The sequence below is a fragment of the Sebastes umbrosus genome, chromosome 13, assembly GCF_015220745.1.
Source record: "Sebastes umbrosus isolate fSebUmb1 chromosome 13, fSebUmb1.pri, whole genome shotgun sequence".
Lineage (NCBI taxonomy): Eukaryota > Metazoa > Chordata > Actinopteri > Perciformes > Sebastidae > Sebastes > Sebastes umbrosus.
In genome coordinates, this window is record NC_051281.1 from 7,874,071 (window position 1) to 7,894,640 (window position 20,570).

The 20,570-nt window shown below is 39.6% G+C and overlaps 1 protein-coding gene and 1 long non-coding RNA gene across 6 annotated transcripts in view; one reads left to right on the plus strand and one right to left on the minus strand.

The window, feature by feature from the left end:
- The window catches only part of pard3bb (par-3 family cell polarity regulator beta b), a 240,375-nt gene extending 226,057 nt beyond the window's left edge, over nt 1–14,318 (minus strand). For 4 of the 5 annotated variants that reach the window (XR_005209567.1, XM_037789757.1, XM_037789756.1 and 1 more), the window contains exons 1-2: nt 14,032–14,318; nt 12,868–13,073 (exon numbers count right to left, since the gene is read on the minus strand). Coding sequence is in view for 4 of the 5 variants with exons in the window: in XM_037789757.1 (XP_037645685.1) it covers nt 12,868–12,984 (117 nt within the window). In the remaining variant the exon portion in view is untranslated. The remainder of the gene's footprint in view (nt 1–12,867; nt 13,074–14,031) is intronic. The other variant, XM_037789758.1, reaches the window with a different exon arrangement.
- A 1,027-nt stretch (nt 14,319–15,345) lies between these two features.
- Nucleotides 15,346–20,025, plus strand: LOC119499849. Its single transcript, XR_005209458.1, has 3 exons — nt 15,346–15,442; nt 19,181–19,254; nt 19,706–20,025. It is a non-coding gene; the product is annotated as an uncharacterized LOC119499849 (long non-coding RNA).
- Nucleotides 20,026–20,570: the final 545 nt, after the last annotated feature.

Below are 20,570 nucleotides of genomic sequence, written 5' to 3' on the forward strand. Positions count from 1 at the left end.
ACAAAATAAATTGATCCAAAAGATTTCTAAATATAGAAATATGAACAAATATTTCTTAACACATAACTTATTTGAATTTTTATGAGCAGATAAAGTGCAAAGGTGTTTTGATAGTTTTCTGACGTTTTGCAGTCCGCACATAACTTAATTTAATGACGTCATCATGAGCGTATAATGGGATGATGCAAAAGACAGAAGCCTTAGCTTCCTGCTGCAAAAATAATAAATGCTCTAGCTATTATGTTTTTTATTCTACATCAATTTAAACATGACCATGCAAACAGAGATCTCCCACAGCTGCCCGCGGGGCAATACTCTGGTGCCACAGCGCACTGTCATTGTGTTTTGTACAGCACGTAATGTAAGGCAATGAAGTCATCACAAGCGTGCAATGTGATGATGCAAAACACAGAAGCCTTAGCTTTCCACTGCAAAAAGAATAAATGCTCTAGCTATTATGGTTTTTATTTTAGATTGATTTAAACAGAATCATGCAAACAACGATCTCCGACAACAACGAGGTCCAACATCTTACTTTCTCAATGTGATGTATTTCCTATGAAAACAACATACTGGCCGAGGGTCTAACACAGGGAAGGATAATCAAAAACACAAAAAGAGAAAGGCAGTTTCATCTCATTGCCGGTGCAGAATGGCAGGAGTAATTTTAATGTTTACTCCTATGGATACAAGACAAAGAACAGAAACAAATAAGCAAACAATAAAATAAGTCAATTTATATTTGATGAATAACTGGATGAAACCAATGCTCAGAGCAAAAGGCCTCCACTACTGGTCACCACCTCCTTCCCTCTGCTTCTCATTTCTAAACCTCTCTCTGTTCAACTCCTGCTTCCATTTCTGCCCTCTTCTTTGTTTCTTTCCTCCTCACATCTTCCACGTCTTTCCCTAGGTGCCTTGTGCAGATTACAGCTCCAGCCTGGCCCTTTCTCTCTCCCTCCTCACTCCCTTTCTCCGCCGTGTTGGGTCCGTGATTAATGACATCGACACTGCACCGGACAGCTGACTACATAGAGCTGGTTGTTCAACAACATATTGAGACAACACACACTATACGCGCGCACAAGCACATAGAAAACCACAAACAGCCTAAAGGAAAGGTATGACTCAAAGCGTTACAGGGTGCAGCTCCATTAAATCACTCTTTCAGGGTCAGGTGCTTGTCAATGCTTTTCAAAAACTCCCATCAGCGAGAGGGTACGATGGAGCAAGGCGCTGTGTGTCCCTGGATATCACCGCAAGTCTCAATGTCAATACCAGTTCCTTCACTGAACTCGGCTCTGCATCAAAACTCTTAACAATAAATTACTTAGTTGCACTTTTTAAATAACTTGATAGTGTGGATTAGTTTCTTTGTACAGTTATAAATGAGATCTGGTTAGAGATATGACCTCCTTTCTGATCTGTTTTAAAGTAGGGCTGCAACTAACGATTATTTTCATTGTTACTCAATCTGTCGATTATTTTTTTCCGATTTTGGTTTATAAAATGTCAGAAAATGGTGAAAAATGTTGATCAGTGTTTCCCAACGCCCAAGATGACGTCTTCAAATGTCTTGTTTTGTCCACAACTCAAAGATATTCAGTAAAAAAACAGAAAATATTCACATTTAAGAAGCTTCAATCAGAGAATTTTGACTTTTTAAATGACTCAAACTGATTAATCGATTGCCAAAATTGTTGGCGAATAATTGAATAGTTGACAACTAATGGATTAATCGTTGCAGCTCTATTTCAAATACACATCAACAAACCAGCAGAGGAAATACCATTCATTTGTAATAACCAGGTTCTAAAGTTTGAGGGGGCTTGTCTGTATAAACGTTTGGTGTCTTAAATGAGTTTTGGACATATAACTTAACTGTGTTCATTAAGATTAGAAGATACCGTAATATTTCAAAATAATAACCCCTTTCACTGGCGAATGCTTTAAATTAAAAGACTAAATATGTCATATCAATCTCAGTTCTCAACGTTTCCTAATGGGTTGTAAATAACAGAAACAGCATGTAAAACAAATAACAATTTTAAATGCACTTAGGCTATACTTGATTGATGACACGCCTATTCTTTGGTAAAAACACTGCTATTTACCAGACTTCAGTTATCCCGTACTTCATTGATAAGTGGACTGAGACATGGTCCACTTGTTTATGCGTTACATGAGAAAAACATACAATGTTTGATCTTGAGTCTTCACTGGAAACTAATGCCAGCTGATAAATAATGCAACTTACAAGCAACTTACAAACATGGTTGTGTTTGCTTCCTTAAGATTAAGCATTTATCCCAAGTTAAATATAGCCAGGGTCCATAAAAAATACACTTTTTTTCTATTATGTCTCCAAAAAAAAGATTTTTTAACCATCACTGTTATGCAAGACTCTGACATTGTGGCTGTTTATACGGTTCATTTGTCTCTCCCTCCTCTCTGCTAGGATTCATTGTATGACTCCATTGTTGACTTGGCTGACACCCAGGCCAGATGTATGAGAGAGAGAGATTTTCAAATATTGTGTTTACATTGTTTTATTTTCTCTTCTGCACAGTGTTTATCTTCCTTGAGCAATATCAATCAGGGTTTGGGGGCATATTAACTCTGGGACAACACACGTGAATGTATTTATGATTACTGTGGGATATTTCAGTGCCAAAGTGTCATGTAAAATTATTTTGTATCTTTTCTGCCCTCAGCTTTTGCACATAACATCTCACAAAGACTAGTGTTTTTATTACAGCTTGGGCTTCAGAATGAGTCTCGATAGTGTTTGTTTTTGTCTATACTGGTTTAATGGCAAGTCCTCAATCCATCCCCCCCCACACAAACAGTGAGTCACAGCACAGGCAACAAAAAGACATGATAACCTCCAACATGTTTTACATTCTTAATAGATAACAAGACTACAGAGAAGCATTAAGAGTAACATTTTCATTTGCTCGCTTACAGTCAAATGTTACTTCCCAGATAAAATTCCATTAAGTGAACTCACAAGCAAGAACATTGTCTTTTATATCAACAAAGCCCACTCTGGTCATCACAACCACATCACAGGCCTATAAGGTTCCCTGTGGGCAGTATAGTTCACACAGCAGACTATACATTCTTTTCATTTCAGTTCAGATTGTGCCTTAGAGGTGCGTGGTCCCAAAATAATTAGCAATTCATCATATTACAACAAACCAGTTGACACACCGTAAACATGGAGCTTTTGGGGGACCTTAGGGATCAGGGGCCTCAGGGCAGTCTGCCAGCTTAGCGTGGTTAGTAATCTCGCACTAGTGCAGTATATAATGCTTTATTTAGAGGATATCTTCAACTTTTTTCTTCTTTTCTTCTATGTTTGTAATGCTACTGCATTAGTGCTGAATTATTAGTCAATTGACAAAAATCATGTTAGTCGTTTATCAAGCAAAAACTCAATCATTTGCTGGAAATGTGATGTCGTACAATCACAAAAGCAAAGGTGTTTGCTTTTCTCCATTACATGTCATTATAAGCCATTTTCAGACAAGAAATACGTAATAGTGCTGGCTATATTTATCTGTTAAAGTGATGCAATTTTGTCACTCAGAAATAGGTGCTTTTAATGTTCAGCTTTTTTTAGACATGGCAACACATTTACGGTAAGAGCTGTGTGCTTGCGGGGAGCAGAGAGAAATAGACAGTAGGGCAGCCTAATCGGTCGTTTTGGTCTTAGGCGACTAAGATTTCTTTAGTCAATTAGCCGTTTTTTATGCTTTTTTTATGTTGAATGACTTATGAGCACTTATGAGTGACTTAAAGTGGTGCTTTTGTGTTATTTCTTTGGTCGAGGACAGCCTCAATAGACAGACACTTTAAGTCTAATGGAGATTTTCTGTTTATTACCATTTTCTAAATAAATGTTAATCAAATATAACGTAATATTACTTTAAAAAAACACAATTAATTAATTAAAAATATAAAACATTAATCAATTAGCATTAGTTGCAACACTACATCATGTTACTGTACCATTAGAATTTGTGATGTTTTATCCATTTATTTTCCAGCATACCGGTGCGTCCCTGTGGCGGCACAATGTAGTGGAAACACACTGGAAAAAACACATTTCCTCTTTGTATTTAAAACTGACCGCTGCAGAGGTGAGCCAGGACAATCAAATTATATGTTTTAATTACAGAAGGAAAAAAATAAGTATATGTGGTGATAGGCTTTTTGCAGAACACCAACATCCATCAGCCTCATGTCTTTGGTGACCTGCTGTTGTTTTTAGGTCAACAACCCCCTTTCATCTCTCGTTACAGTAGGCAAGCCACACAGCTAAGACGACAAGAGATGGAGGGGTAGAGAGATAAGAGCTGTGAGCACGCTGATCTAATCTGATATTCAGGGGGAGTGCATCGATAATGTCTTACATATTTATTGTGAACTGCAGAAACTCTGTGGCTCCAAGTCTGGCAGTTTAGAAACCTTGAGGGACACTCCGATATTGTAGGACTGGAGATAAGAGTTGTAAACACACTGATCTAATCTGAGAATCAGGGGGATTAGCACTTAATACAGTGTTTGCCTGATACTATTACAGATAATCTTGGGCAATTTTAGGTATTTAACTCTCAGGACATGATCTAGAAATTATTATTAGGTTGCAGTAAAATCCCACCAGAGTTAAAACACTATGGATGTTTTTCAGTGCTGTCAGGTGTGTGTTTAACCCACCCCTCCCCCGTTCTTTATCTCTGAACAGTAAGCCTTTCTATTCTGTCAGTTGACACAAGAGTTTGGTATGTATGCTGTTCGAAACTGGAGGCCGTGCAAAGAAGTGGACTTGGGTACAAAACAGTTAAGCGAAACTCTGGAGCTCATGCTGTCTACACAAAATGTGAAAGGTATCAACCCAAACACCTGCAGATGAATACTTCAATAGGTTGATTCTGTGGAAGTTCAAAAAAGTTATATTTCCAACATCAAGGTTCAATAAAGCAAAACTGTGAAGTCTGGAATAGCACAATTTTGTCAAGCAGGTCAGTTATAAGTGTTGGGTCGATTTCCAGTTTTGCCAGCCTGGTCCGGTGTATAAGCTTACACCAGTTTGTATTTATGCAAACCAGCTGAACCGGTATTTGTCATTATGTCACATTCTGGCAAATTAAAAAGTAGCCTAGCTGTGCCGATAAATCCAACTTGTATTGCATTAGTAATAAGCAATATGACAATGTGACTAACATAATATTATGTTTGTTTATAAACGGACAATAGAGCCACGAGTGTCTGACAGGATGTGCGCAATTTACTGCCGAGCCGAGACGGGCAGCATGAAGGAGATCTACTTTCAGTAGAGCTGGGAGTGGAGGAAGAGGCGCACGTTGTGTTTGTTTGCTAGAAAGTTCATGTGTTTTTTGGGATGACGAGACAAGACAGGTTTCTAGATTTTAGGACTCATTCCTGCAGCACTCTATTATGTGGGAAAATAACAAAATGTGAGTTAAATTGCCCCTTCTTGTGACCCATCTTGTGACCCCCGCAGTAACAAAGCTTGTCTTCTGTGAAAAGCAAAACAAGACAATTGCTGGTGGAAATGCCATGGTAACCATTACTCACCATGTTAACATTTCAGCATCCCACATTTAAGCAGTGCACAATGGGATTCTTCACTCATCTAATTAGGCAAAGTTAGGTTCATCTTGATGGTTCAAAATAAGAATTCATTAGCATCTTAACAACTAGTCAGAATTCATTCATTTGGATGTGCAAACTTTTTTTAAACACAGTCTGGTGAGCAGTCATGCTTTGATAATTAATATGGCATGTAAAACAGTACAATTAACCAACCAGGATGATCTGTATACAAGGGCATTCATTCTAATGTAGTAATGATCTAGCTGAAGCATGTGTGCCGTTACACCAATAGCTATAGAGTAGTAATAGAATAGAATAGAATAGGTGTCAGGCTGGATCAACACATTCCTGCGGTTTGTCTGCAGAGAAAGCGGCACGCGTCTCCTCCCTGCCCCTCCCTCCCTCTCACAAATAATTGCCTGTGCTCTGGCGTGGGTCCAGGATGTTTTACGATTTTATCAGCTTGTTTGGCCACGCCTCATCAGCATTCCTACCCTGGCTAATGAAACTATACAGCACACACACGCCCACATGGGCAGGAACTCTGTCATACACATACCACCTTACAATCTATACTGTATGTGCAAGTGTAAGCATACACATGCGACACTCACCACCATCAGCTTACAAAAGGTTTCAGTTTGTTTCTATACTTGTGGCCATATTTGGACAACACACATGACACTGTCAGCAACAACAGATGCAATCTAATACGCATAAATGTATAAAACATGTATTTCATATATGTTTTAGAGAGGCAACTGTGATATTTCACAGAATACAACCAATTAAAACCTGAAACCACATAAACAGGCACCCATAAACACACCGCTACACACTTGCCTGTTTGGCCAAGAGTAATTACAAAGTCTGTCAACAAGCTGATAACTTCCTGACAACTCCCCTCGAACAACAACCTCTGCCTTCCTCCATCCCTCCCTCCTTGTTCTCCGGCCACACTTCCTCTTCGCCCCGCTGTGCCGGCTATCTCCCGTTTTACATGAATCATCTTTGTTCTGATTTCTTCTAAAGGTTTATTAATTTCCTCTCTGATAACCTTGTGTATTATTGTTTCATTTTTTCTTTAATACGACTTTCATTCTCCCTTCTCCCCTATATACCACTATTTCTGCTTTGCCTCCGTGTTCATCCGTCAAGGGTGATAGCTCCATATTATAGCTGTCCGTGAGCTGCTTTTTGCTTCTTGGTTTTAGAAGAAATGATTACAGATCATGGTGCACTTAGTAGTGAATGACAATTAACCCAATGATGACACACTTGCTGAGTGACAGGCTAGAGACTGACTGATCTGTGAAGACACTTCTCACTTCAACAGTCCACCTCCAACCTTCAGCTTGACGTACTGTATATTTAACAGGGGTGTTCCAAACCCCTCGGAGTGGTTGCATTGTAGCCAAATATCAAGGATTACTTCAGTCAACTGGCTTTGGTTATATTATACCCACTCAAATTCCATTTCTTTCAACAGTTTATTGCATTGTGCTCTGTCTTTGCCAGCTGTCTTATATGTTATAAATGCATATTGTCCACAAGTTTTGGTAACAGAGCATATGTTTTAAAATATTTACCAGGCAGCTAAAATGTGTTTTCATGAAAGAATGGAGACCTGGCAGCTGCAAGTCATAACTTCATAACCATCACTGTCACTGTGAATATCACTAAAGACAAAAAGACAAAAAAAAGGCTATTAAAGGGACTATTATTGACCAACACTGAGAAATGACGGTCTCTGATTTATGATAATGTTTCTTGATTATACTTTATTTTTGACCAACATGGAGAGAGGACTGACAATTATGATCTGTTTTGCTTTGTTTATTTGCTTCTGATTTATGATGTTGTGGTTCTTTATTATATTGCTGCTATTTTGGGTAGATTTATTTGTTAAGAATTAAAGGCATAATAAGATCAGGTTTCAGACTACACCCTTTTTTGGTCAGCATATTACATTTGATTTTGTTTTTATTTTTGATATAATGATTTAGTACTATTTAGCCACTTTCATAACTGTACAGTCAAATTGTTGTATTGTGAACAAATAACCAGAAAAAAAATAATAAATTAAACTATTAAATGAGTGTGATCGAGGTCAGATGAAAAAATTAAAAAAACAACAACTATCAACCAATAATACTATATGAAAATTAGGATTTATTCCTTGTGTTTCAATCCATCTTGAGGCCTGTATTTTGAGCTTTATCTCAAATTGGTCATCTCCACTAAACTGTCTATACAGATTATTATCAGTCAATATGTTTATGTTCAAAACCCTAGCCACTAAGTGAAACTCAAGGTTGTATACAGTATTTAGTGAAGCAAGAAAAAGAAAAGAGCTTTACATGAGCTGAGAGTCTACAGAAAACTTACGAGGAGACTTTTCATTGCGGTAGTATGACATACAGTACATACAAACACATCAGCACTCTTTTATTTCACTTTCTAACTTCATATGTCTCCTCTACAGTACCTCCCTTCGGTCCCATACTGGGTAACACAAAGGGCCATACAAATTCTAATAACTAGGCTGCGATCAATGTGAATCTAAAAGAAAAAAAAAAAGATCAATGCAACTAAAACACAAAATAAATCCTCTCTGAAACTCAACTTAAGACTAAACCTCAAGAATCCCGTAGCTTTAATGCCTATTCTAAGTGTTAGCTCCTCTTAAGCAGCGCTGTGGGAACTCCCAACAAAGCAGCTGATAACTGCCAGTGTCAGTTTGCTACAGTGTGCAGCGCGCAGGAGCACACGAGATTAAAAAAACTGTTTTTAATACAAGCAGCATACTTTCTGAGTAGGATGAAGCAGATAGGGAGGAGAAAGGGGGGAGGGAGAGAGTCAGACAGAAAGCAAGCTGTCTCTGTGACAATTTAAAAACATGATTTGCCTAGCACTGGGAGGGAGGATTAGGGACTGGACTGCTCTACACACACATATATCCTGGCTTTCTAATCCTGGAACACATTAACAGCCATAATTACACAGCTACAACAGATTAGTGTTGCAGGGAAATGACTGAGTGATGGGAAGAGAGTGAGAAAAATACACAGAGAAACAAATACAAAGGGAGTAGCGGGGATGAGATGAAGCAATTAAGGAGAATACGTATTCTCCATCCCAGAGAGGAGGAGCGAGGGAGAGGAGGAAGAAGTTGAGGAGGAGGCAGTCAAAGGAGGTGAAAGGGGAGTTAAGAAAAAAGTGAACACAAACAAAAAGGAGAATATTTAAAATGTCAAGCAGGGAGACAAGAAAGAGGCCAAAACTATCAAAAAACTGGCAAGAATGAGGGCGGAAGGAGGTGAAACAGAAAATACAAAGGGGAATGCAAACATAGTAAGAGGAGGAGAGACCGCAAAGTGCTGACAAAGGTGTGGGAGAGAGTAGGAAGGGAGAAAGAAAACAGAGGAAGAAGAGAAGATAAAGAAGAAGAGCCGTAGGAGGGCAGACCAACGCAGTGTGCATGTGTTTAACAAGGCGTTTCATTCACACATACAGGAAACAAAGTATTTAAACACTCCGAGAGCTAATCGATAGAGCAGGGAGATACATCATTACACACACCGCTGCTGCAGGAAAACACACCTGGAGCACTCACTCTACCTCTTAGTGAACATTAATAACTCCTAAAATGCTGCTGCTCTTGTGTTAGAACGGAAATAAACTGCACTGCAACATGGTGTGTAATAAGCTTTTGTTTTTCATTTTTAAAACCAAACTGAAATTCATTCATTCATCCCCTACATTATTGTTATCAAGAGGGGCCTGAATTTTTGGTTAAAACCGATGATGTCAGTACAGGTGATCTGATGTGTAATATATCTGTGTGGGCAAATCATTCGTCGTGACTCAAATCTCATCGTAACATTCATAGTAATGAGGTTGCAGTCCGATCATTTGCATCACACAACACCACAACTGGACCCGTGAAAGAAATCGACAACGGTTAGTTTAAAAGTTGTTTGTGAGTTTCCAGAGGTGGCAAGTCGTGTCGGGTGCCCCTGATTTGCATAATATAGCCTAGACCTCAACTTTATGCAAATGGCGAGTGGCCTACATGACGGTCCGTCTCTCAGATCGCGCAGCCACGCTACCAGAATGCATTGCACTGCTGCTTATATAGACAATGAATGGGAAGCATGGAAAGGATGGATCTTGTGGACACGTACAATGAGTGAGTGACCTGTCAATGACTTAGGTCAGGTGATGAAATAAAGTGAACAAAAAATGACGTCTAGTGGTTTCCACTTTTCTAGTGGATTAGTAAATGAACAGCAGGATTGCTACTTAAAAATGTTGTAGAAAAATTTTGTTACGGGTCGTAAATCATTAATGACTGATAGCCAGTGCTGTGTAGGCTTGTTGAAAAAGGGGAAAGATTGTTTGTATCAACATTTGTAGTCTACACAGTATGATGTGCTCCAGTCTGTAGTGCATTATGGGAAGTTAACAGCCCATCTCCTATCAATATTCCTTCTGCAGAGCGGATATTTTGACTTGTCATAGCATGAAAAACACAAGTGAAAGGGACAGTATGCTCAATACCAGGACCCTGGAACTAGCTGAGATAAATGCAATGCAGTCGTTTTTTTAAAGTTACACCTGTGCTTTTCCTGCTACGACATACCACAATGTCTGCTGTGAAAAAGCAGACCCTCAGATGTCAATCAACAGCTGCTAGTGAAAACGCCCACCCCCAGGTTGAAAGTTTTTGAATAATATGCTAAATAGCTGCAGTTTATATTTCCCTATACAAAAAAAACTGAATTTAACAAATTAAAATGTAGAGTTTGAACACCTAAAATACAACTACCTGGACATAAAGCAGTATACATTTGTCCTGCCTATATACCCAGTTGCCCAGCTTCTTAGTTTAGAGACACAATCTACATTTTAAATGTAGACTATTCATGTCTACTTCTAGGCGGAACAGAGTTATCTCATAAAGAAGAACAGCAGGTGAAGGAGGAAGTGTTCAAAGAGGAAGAAGAGTTCAAATGAAAGGGAAGCGAGGGTTCTGGCTATGTGGAAGGTGAAGAGGCGATGTACTTGTGAAGCAGAAAGGGGATGATAAATAAGATGAAGGTTGAAAACACAAGGAGCACTGAGTGGCTGATATACAGGCAGATGAAAGCAGATTAACAGGCAAAAAAAGTAGAGAGAGGGTGGAAAAAAATGAGTCCAATGAGTGCCGTCTCTGTGTCTGTCCCGCATAAACACAAACACACACACACACACAGCTTCGACATCTCCCCCTCAATCACAACTGAGGCCATCTATCTATATGACTGGTGTGCTCTCTGAATAATGCAGCCAATATGAAGCGAGTCACTGAGAAGATTTGGTGGTTTGATGGGGGTCACGAGGTTCCTGCCCTGAGAGCAGCGCGGGGAATCAACAGCAGTCATAAAGGAATCACAAGAAGGGACTCATTTGCATTTCTACACTCACAACTAAAGTGGGAACGCCTCGTGCCCGCTCCTGTCTGCACCATCACAATTCACATCAGATATGCTTTTAATTTTTTATACAGCAATTATGGAGAACTGGACCTCCATGGCTTTGTCTAATTTCCCAAGACTTTGAGATGTGAAAATCATATGGCCCTTTCATGATATAAAAATGACAGAGCATTCCATTATCCTTTTATGACTTCAGGGAAAAACCTCAAATGTTATGAAAGTGCTGTTTCATAAAAAGTTATCTGGCTTCTTTTCTTAGGCTTTCAGGAGTTCATAAAAATCTTAACACTTTATTACAAAACTATTTCTGACAATGAATAATGTAGCGAACCGATGGCTCGAAGGTCAAATAGACTCAAAATGAGTCATTTGTTCATTCTTTTGTTCTTGTTCTTGGACTATTTGGTATCTATGAAAATGAAACTTACTCTAAAACTACAATGATTGCTACTCACACACACGATTGAGCTGCATTTATATGAAAGAAACATCCACCATAACGGCCTTGTAAGGTGATGTATAAGGGGAGTACATTTTTGCCACAGTGTCAGTAAAGAGTTACTTTCAAATCATAGTACTCTTTTGAATAGAAAGCATCTAAAACTGCAATGTAAACATCCATAGCAAGTATTGTTTCGGTACCACAAATGTACCGGTACCAGTCACAAAACATCTCAAGAAATACCCGGTCCTGACTGGATACACCTGTCATCTCTTTCCAAAATGTCTGCATTTATTCAAAAACCAGTATCCTTTGGGAAACAACAATATCTGGCATGCTGGTTTGTATTTTAAGAGTGCATATCCCTCAAAAACGTTTATAGATGATTGTGCATTGAGTGAATAGCCTAATTGTTTGTTCAAAATAATGATAACAAACACCTTTGCTTTTATTTGGAGCAGCTATACCAAATCACACAGTTCTATATCACAACATTGCCTATTCTCTCAAGAGGCTTATTGTTAGTGTTAATAGTAGATCTGACCCGAATGCTTCGAAGCTTCAACCATTGCCATGGTAATCGACCTCCAAATCAGTATTCAAATGTGTTTTTTATATATGTATATATAAGATGTAATAATAATGAATAAATCCCAAACTAGCCCATGAAATGAGGACTAATCCCTCAACAGTATTCATATTCAACATGAACTATTATTAGTAATTCTGAGACAGATATCACTGTTTTTTGTTTGTGAAACAGGGGAGATGGAGATAGACAGAAGTAGGGATGTCACGAGAACCGATACTTCGTACCAAGTCGATGCCAAATTTTTAAAAAGTGACGGTACTTTTTCTACAGTACCGACGGTACCATACGATTCCTGTAATGGTCATAGGTAGTGATATGACACTGAGGAAAATTTTCCCACCGGTTAATAAACTTGGACAACACCGGTGTTACCAATTACACCTGACATTTTACAAGAAAGATTACGGTCAACATGTGCAGAGCGCTGACTCTGATCTTTTCCGTCGGGTTGCGGTGTGTCTGGCCTCCGGTAACGCTTTTGCTGCGGGGGTCTACCTGGCGCCGCTGCTCCGTGCACACCGGCTGTGACGGCTCCATCCGCCTCGCAGCGAGATTACCTCATCAACGTCATGGTTCCCTTTTAGCATTGAGTTTAAACGTGAAATATTGCCAAATAGGTGCGTTTACTTTACACTTCGACAACAAATCTCATCGAGGCTTCGAAGCACATCAAAATAGTATTCGGGGACAGCCCTGGTTAATAAGTTGCATTTCAAACTCATGACCGGTACCTGTTCCAGGAGTTTTCTGTATCTCTGCGTGGCTTGCTGGATGAGGTCCCTCACCGTCCATCCTTCCTTGCAGGGCACCACCACACCTGTCTGCCCAAATGTCACCGTCACCTTCATTATAGCACTCCACTTAATCCAAGATGCAGGCCCCTCTGGATGTTGATGTGATGAACAATGATGATAGTAGGCTCCAAACTGCAGAAAGTCTTGATGAAAGAAGCAGTGGATGTGAGCAAAACAAAAAAAATGCAGGGCTGATATTGAGTCACTTCACATCACTCAAAGCAACTTCTCCAAAAAGTCACACAGCTTTGCAAAGTGGTCCAGAGTCAGTAGAGCTCTTTTACAGCCACGTGATAATGATGGCTCTGTTATTACTGTCTCATGCTAAGGTCATGACGGTCCCTTTCTCATCTCCTCAAAGTAGTATCCAGCAAGTGTTGATACTATTCATTTGGCCCATTTACTGAATAGTAAACTAAAGTGCCTTTTGTTAAATTATACAAAAGGCACCTTAGCTATCTCATGTCTGAACATTTGACAAAACAAGTTATGCAAATTTGCAAATGCATGCAATCATATTTCAACATAATAGTGTTGACATAGCAATTGTGAATCAATATAAAACTCAGTTTAAGAATCAGGAATTAGAATCTAAATCAAAACTATGTATAAAAAAATATATATGTGATGTACTGAGCAATGAAAGTTTAATTGTGTAGATGTGAAGCACAAACCAGTGTGAGAAAAAGGCTGTGCATCAAAATCAACATGAACTGAATTACTGAATTAAAACTACATATATAGTCACTTCATCACATCATCTCAGGCTGCAGACAAGTTACAAACACTGCAGACTTTTCATGATGAAGAGCAGCTAAACTGGAAGTGTGTGTCATGTCATTTCTCAGTTTTAACTAACTTTAACTACTTCACTTTGACACTTTGCCTAGCTGTTTGTGAGTTAGCTCCACTTAGCTAAAGATGATTAGCTTGTAACTAAGGTAACAAGAAGACAAGGATGCAAAGGAAGCATTACATACATCCTCACGTCCTTCTCCACTACATTAGGACACATGTGTAACGTTGTTAGTACAGATGTGTATCCAAACGTTCACATGAGAGTTAGCTAAGCTGAGTGCTATATGCTAGTTAGTTAGCCACCTTAGCTGAACTTTGGAGGGAGGGATTCATCACTCCAGAAAGTTTTTTCCTTTCCTCTCACAACTTTTCCTTCCTTCCTTCGGTCAGTTTCCTCCACTTCATCACCGACTCACTCGGTAGGGAGACGGAGCCGTTAGTTTCATAGTCGGTAGAAGTCAGAGGTGATGTTAAACTGGTTCAAAGAGAGAGAGCACAGTTGTAAAAGTTTGTAGATTGCTTCTTTCAGTCCGCTCTGCTCCTCCTGGTCCAGTTAGTTCCTGACCAGCTCCTCCAGCGTTGCTGCTGCTGCTGCTGCTGTCACTTTCTTAAAGGGGACGTACTGCATTTATTGTGGCGAGGAGAGAGGAGAGGAGAGAGGAGAGGAGGTGAGGGAAGGAGTCGAAGAGAGTGCTTGACAACATAAACTCTTTAAATGAGCCCCCTTTTGTATTTCCTGTTCCAATGTTTTGTTCATGCAGCAGCTGATAGGAAGTCATTTAATTTGATCCATTGTTAAAGGGACTGTTTGTAACTTCTTACACGTATAAATCTATCCGGGTCGGTGTTCCATGCACGCTCCCGTGTGGCTACGCTGTTCAGACGAGACTCCAACACAAACTACACGGAAAGCACCAAAACCGCAAAAGTTATATCTAGTGAAGCCCGTCTTGCAAAACAGTGTTGGCCACGGTCGGAGGACGCCTCTCTGCTCCTCTGCCTGCTTGCCTTCAGTCACACGCCGCGCTCGTACTCGCTATTTCGCTCCACACGTGCATGCGCGCACACTACACACTTCAGAAGAGTTAGTTTAGCTCTGAGAATATCTAGTGAATGTACAGTGGACGTTTGTGCAGAAATAACTGCTGCAGCTCCTCCAGACCAACAGAGGTTTTCCGTGTCTTGTGAAGTGACGGGGCTCCGCAGCGAGAAACGCTATCGACTGACCGGGTGCCGGTGTCTCCCTTCAGCCGCGGTCGGGAGGCTGAAGCATGAAAAGCCAACACTAGGATCAGCAGTGATTCATGGAGAGACCTTCGTCTAGTCAGCTAACGTTACTGCCAAGCAGGTGAAATGTAGAGTGATATTGTGTTTTTTTAGCCTCACTGTTTTGACGGATGCTCGCTCACATTCAGTTAGCGCGTGCACACGGGCGAGCTTGAGCAACAGGACGCTGACTTTCGTTGACTTAACGGCCACAGGTGTCGCTGTTACAACCAATTTCTGATTCTTACAAACAGTCCCTTTAAATCATTAGGTCCTAAAAGTTGTAAAATGCACTAATAGCTGAATCCAGAGTTATTTCCCTTCCTCCGTTCATGTGAATGAGACCCAGACCGAGGCTGGACCGCGGGCTGGGAGGCGGGGTTAAAGGAAACGCTACTGTGCCTGCTCTATGGGCCCAATGGATGTGGAAGAACCTCGGATGACCCGGGTAATTTTGTACTATAAGTCAAGCTTTTTTTTCACTGTCACACTGTCACGGCTGACTGGAACACTTAAACAGAACAGAGGCATCGTTAATGTTATTAGAAACACATGTGCTTTTCATTTACTCCTCTCTTTCTTTGTTTCTTTGAATGTTTTTTTAACTATTGGTTGTCCCATATAAAACACATAAATCAATAAAACATTAGTCATTTAAAAAAAAAAATGGTGACAAAAAATATTAACAGACATCAGTCTAACAGAATTATTAATGGATATTATTGTAAATATTATTAATAGTAACAGATTGTGTTTTGTAAAACCTAGAGCTGGCATGCATTCAGTGACAGCCAAACCATTTTTTCAGGGTATAATTTGATATAAGGGATCCACATTAAAACAGCAGGCAGTCAAATTAGTGTCTTAAGAACCTTGAAACCGTATCAAAGCCCTTGGAAATCGTCTGCTGGCTGACACCAGCTCAGCATTATCATGTCGAAGCCAACAAAAATACTGTATTTACAAAACATTTTGGCTTCTCACAGTTTGATTCATCTTCAAAGAAGAAACCCCTCCCTGTGAGGTGGAGTTTGGCTTTGTAATTAGCAGCTCAAATATATGCATGTGTATGTCTGCTAATTGATTTGGGCTAGGTTTAGTTTCTGGGTCACTGAATTCCATTGCTTCTAATGAACCCCAGGGGAGCAGGAACATTGTGCATGCATGCATTTTTTCCCTCCTTCTTTCTTTGGTGAAAGTTTGAAAGTTGGAAGTACACTTGAGTAATCATTTAGGATATGACTTCTGAAATGTTTGAATTAACTGCGAGGTTCAAGAGTAAGAGGCAAAACCCTTTTTCTCTTTTTTTTGTCTGAATTCGTATTTTTCGACTTATAATTATATTAATAACATGAATATAGTTTTAATGATAATGTTGGTAGTATTCAGAGTCATACACAATAAAAAATACACTGTAAATGTAATAATTTAAGATTAAAGAGTTGGTTTATATCACTCTAGTTCACCGGAAAAATCCAATTCAATTCTTTTCATTATGTGATTTGTCCTCATCAATTTCATTGATTTGTACAGATTGTATTAACATTTTTTTATTTATTTTTTTTATTTCACTAACACTGCAAATAGGCCTTTTTCATAGAAGACATATTGACATGTCATCAAAGTGTTTATAATAACATTAATGATGGCTAAACTCCATTTAGCTGCTTCAGTTACGGGGTCCTGGTATTTTACATGCGTGCTTTTCTTACTATGAGTCAGTCAACATGTGTGCCGTAAAAGAGGCCTCTGACTGAGGCCATATATCCACACAATACTTGATAAATGTAGTGTTATGTCCCGTCCAGGAGGGGCCAAAACACAGCATGAAAAAGAGGCTTTGTTTGGTATAACGCCCCGAACAGCAGGATGACATCATTTGTCTGAACCTTTCAAAACCATTACAACTCACTGTTGAAAAATAAATCTATTTTATGATGCGACAATGCATTTAAAGGCCCAGTGTGTAGGATCTGGTGGTATATATATCGGTGAAGAGAGGAGACAGCAACCAACTGAAGCCTCTCTCGTGAGCCAAGTGTGTTGGAGAGATACGGTGGCTGAGACAAAAACGCTAATGGCCCTCTCTAGAGCCATTTGGAGCAGAGCCAGTGCTTAGAGTGTGTGTGTACGTGGGAAGTGAGTGGTGAAGCAAGGGAGAGAGAGCAGAGGCAATGGGAGCGAGTAACGTTATGAACTCTGGCCCAAGCAGGAAAAGTTAACAGAGTTTGGTTTGTCCATTCTGGGAAATAAACGGCTCATTATAAGGTAACGAAAACACAACGATTCTATTTTTAGGTGATTACACACTAAAGAAAACATACTTATTAATATTAAATTCCATTGCTGCCAATAGATCCCCCTAAATGTTACACACTGGTCCTTTACGGTTTGGTTAGGTTATAATTGACTTGGTTAGGTTTAAGTGTGGCTACTTGGCTCCTTATGTAGTGTACTGCCATCAGAAGCAGCTCAAAGTAACAACAGACTACTGTTGTAACACTGGAAAAGAACAAACCTGGCAGATATTGGCTGTACAGGAGCAAAAACGACAGTAAGTTGTAAAGTCTTAAATTTAAAAAAAACATGGGGGCATGATATATACCCAGCAGCCAAAAACAGGTTCACTTTGGTTTTATTTTTCACGCACACACACTTGCATTCAACCCTTGATCCATATGGCTTGCCTCTTCCCTCTCCTCGCCCCATATGGTAAAATACGAACCTCAGCAGTGTTCTGTGTCGTGCCTCCTCCATTATGAACTGTTATGAACCGCGGCGAACATGCTAGGATGTGAATGCTCCCCTGCTGTTGGGCCAGATGCATCCAGACCCTGGCAAACAAATCAATACGTGTGGTAGAACATGTTCTGCTTTTAAAAAAAGAAAAAGGGAAATTAAAGGGCGCAGTGGGAGAGAGGAGAGCAGCATTACAAGATGCTTGTGTAGCACACGCAGGATGGAAAGACTCACATAGAGGGTGTGCGTACAGTTCATACTGTACGTGAAAGCACTTAATCACATGCACATACTCTTTTGTCCCTCATACAGTCTCTCCATCACCCCCCACTAGCCTCCTGAAATAACACTGAATACTAATGGTGAATATCATGTACCAACATGCATCATCCATCATGCTTTTAAATCACCCCAAGCAGCCGCAGAAGGCACTGAGAGAGGCACATCTGGCATAAGACAACAGGGGGCCACATACACAATAATACCCACAAACACTCATTCCCCAACTATAATTCAAAAGAAACTATTTGGATTAATGTTGATGTAATTCACTCCCTTCTTTGGGGTTTGGATTGGACCACACAGGCTCTGTCCGAATTCATGGATATAGCACTTGAGAACGAGTGTAGCAAGAAACAAAGAGACCGGTAGACATTTGGTTGGAAAAGGCATGATGGATGGTAAAATACCATGTGCAGTATATTTAAAAGCTGCCGGTTTGCACTACAAAACAGGCTCGCAAAACCTTGCGAGACTCGCTGCCCGACAGCCAATCCTAACCTTAACTATTCGAGATCTATGCCTAACCATAACAATCTTGCAAGAGTTTCTCCAGTTTGCGACGTGTTTTTTACTGACGTTTATGACGTGATTTTTTGTCTTTTTAGTGACATTTATGACTTGTTTTTTAATCTTTTTTAGTGACGTTTGTGACGTGTTTTAGTAACATTTGTCATGTTTTTTAGTGACCTTTGTGACGTGTTTTTTAGTCTTTTTTACTGACATTTATGACGTGTTTTTTTAGTGATGTTTGTGATCTGTTTTCCGTACTTATGTTACGTTGTTTCCGTACGTATTTTACATACTTATTTTAAGCCCAACCATGATGTTTTTTCTAAACTTAACCTACCGTAGTTTTGTTGCGTGGCATACAAAAGACACGTGAAAAGCCTAAAAATCTGCATGACACATGGAATGTGTGCGTAATGTCTTGCTATTTATACGCCTTCCTGTGAGACCGTGTTGCAAGAGATACATGTGCAATACTGTACACATTAAACGCTTAATAGGCTGCTGCTGCTCTGCACAACTCCAAGGAGAATATCTTGAACATATTTGCTTCCACTTGACATATACATAGATAATACTGTAATAAGCAACTTTTTGCTAAATCATTCACCATAACAACTTCATAAGGTGATATTATGTCAATGTCTTGTCCTCGAAGTGGCCAGAATTAATGCAGATTTGAAGTTGCAACCCAGGACTTCATAGTTCAGCCATCAACCACTGTTCCACAAGGTTAGTATCCCCTCTACCAGCACCACATGCACATTGTATTCAGCCCTTCCTATACTATAGATGTTATCAGATCTCAGTTATATACTTCCAACTACCCCTTTTTCCATTGTGAGCGTATGACCCAGAGAAAGCCTTTATGGCCCTAAAATCCATTATGTTAATAGGATGCATTGAATAATGGTTGACAAAAGAATAAACTTCTATTGTAAATGAGATTTTTGTGCTATAAAGAATGCATTCATCTTAACGCTTTCATTTGTGCGGTACTTATTTGTTGTCTTCATCTCGCTTTTGTCGGCTCACATTACTTAGCCTGCTCTGTGTTGCATTCTAAATCTCCAAATCTCATCAATAAATTATATTAACCAAATAAATCCAGCCCAGACAGAGTGCCATGCCCCGGTGCTCAACATGTTATATGTTACTGAAAGATTTTTCCTACACCCTGCAGACTGGTCTAGTGTGTGTGTGGGGCCATGTGTCGGCCACAGATACAGACAGATCGATACTGGGACTTGTCAGCGGGGAGATTTCGATCAGTCCACACTCCTAAATCCTCAGCCCCCCCATCCACGACAGTCACACCCCATATCCCCCTGCACTGAGAAAAGAATAGCAGGCTGTCAATAGACCCTTCCACTACACGCTCTAACACACACACACACACACACACACTAGTACTGTAATAGTAGCCACGTCGATCATGTCCATGCAGAGATCTTCAATGTGTCACACATGTACTAGCCTTGCTTTCAGTGCAGAGTAAAAACCATTGATAGCACCACTGGGAGTCATGGACTTATTATGGATGGATGGATGGATGAATGGATATGTTGGGAATGGAAAAATACCATGGAACTCAACAGCAAAGTAAACCTATTTGCCTAATGTGGTTATTTACCCCAGAGCAGTGCTTGCTCTTTTATTCTGAAAGGGATTTACATTTCATTGTAAATAGCCATTCATTTAGGTGTGATGTGTAGGTTATTAACAGTGTGTTGGATATTATTTTAACTGAGAAGAGTGATGTAATTAAAAATCAAGTGATGAAGAAGTGTGTTTCAGACTTTTTATGTGACTCAATTAAAATGTTTTTTTTTTTTTTGATAAATTCGTTAGATCAAGCTAATAACTCTTTTAACTAACTTTTTTGTTTTAATTTAAATTAACATATTTTTCCAGAATGATTTAAGGAAATGTTTTACTTTGGTGCTCCACATTTTTCCACATGTCTTGAAAATGCTTATGCTAATGCAGCCCGTTTTCATTCCCAGTGCAACAAATACAGACGCTTTGTCACGGTCCTAGGCGTCTGA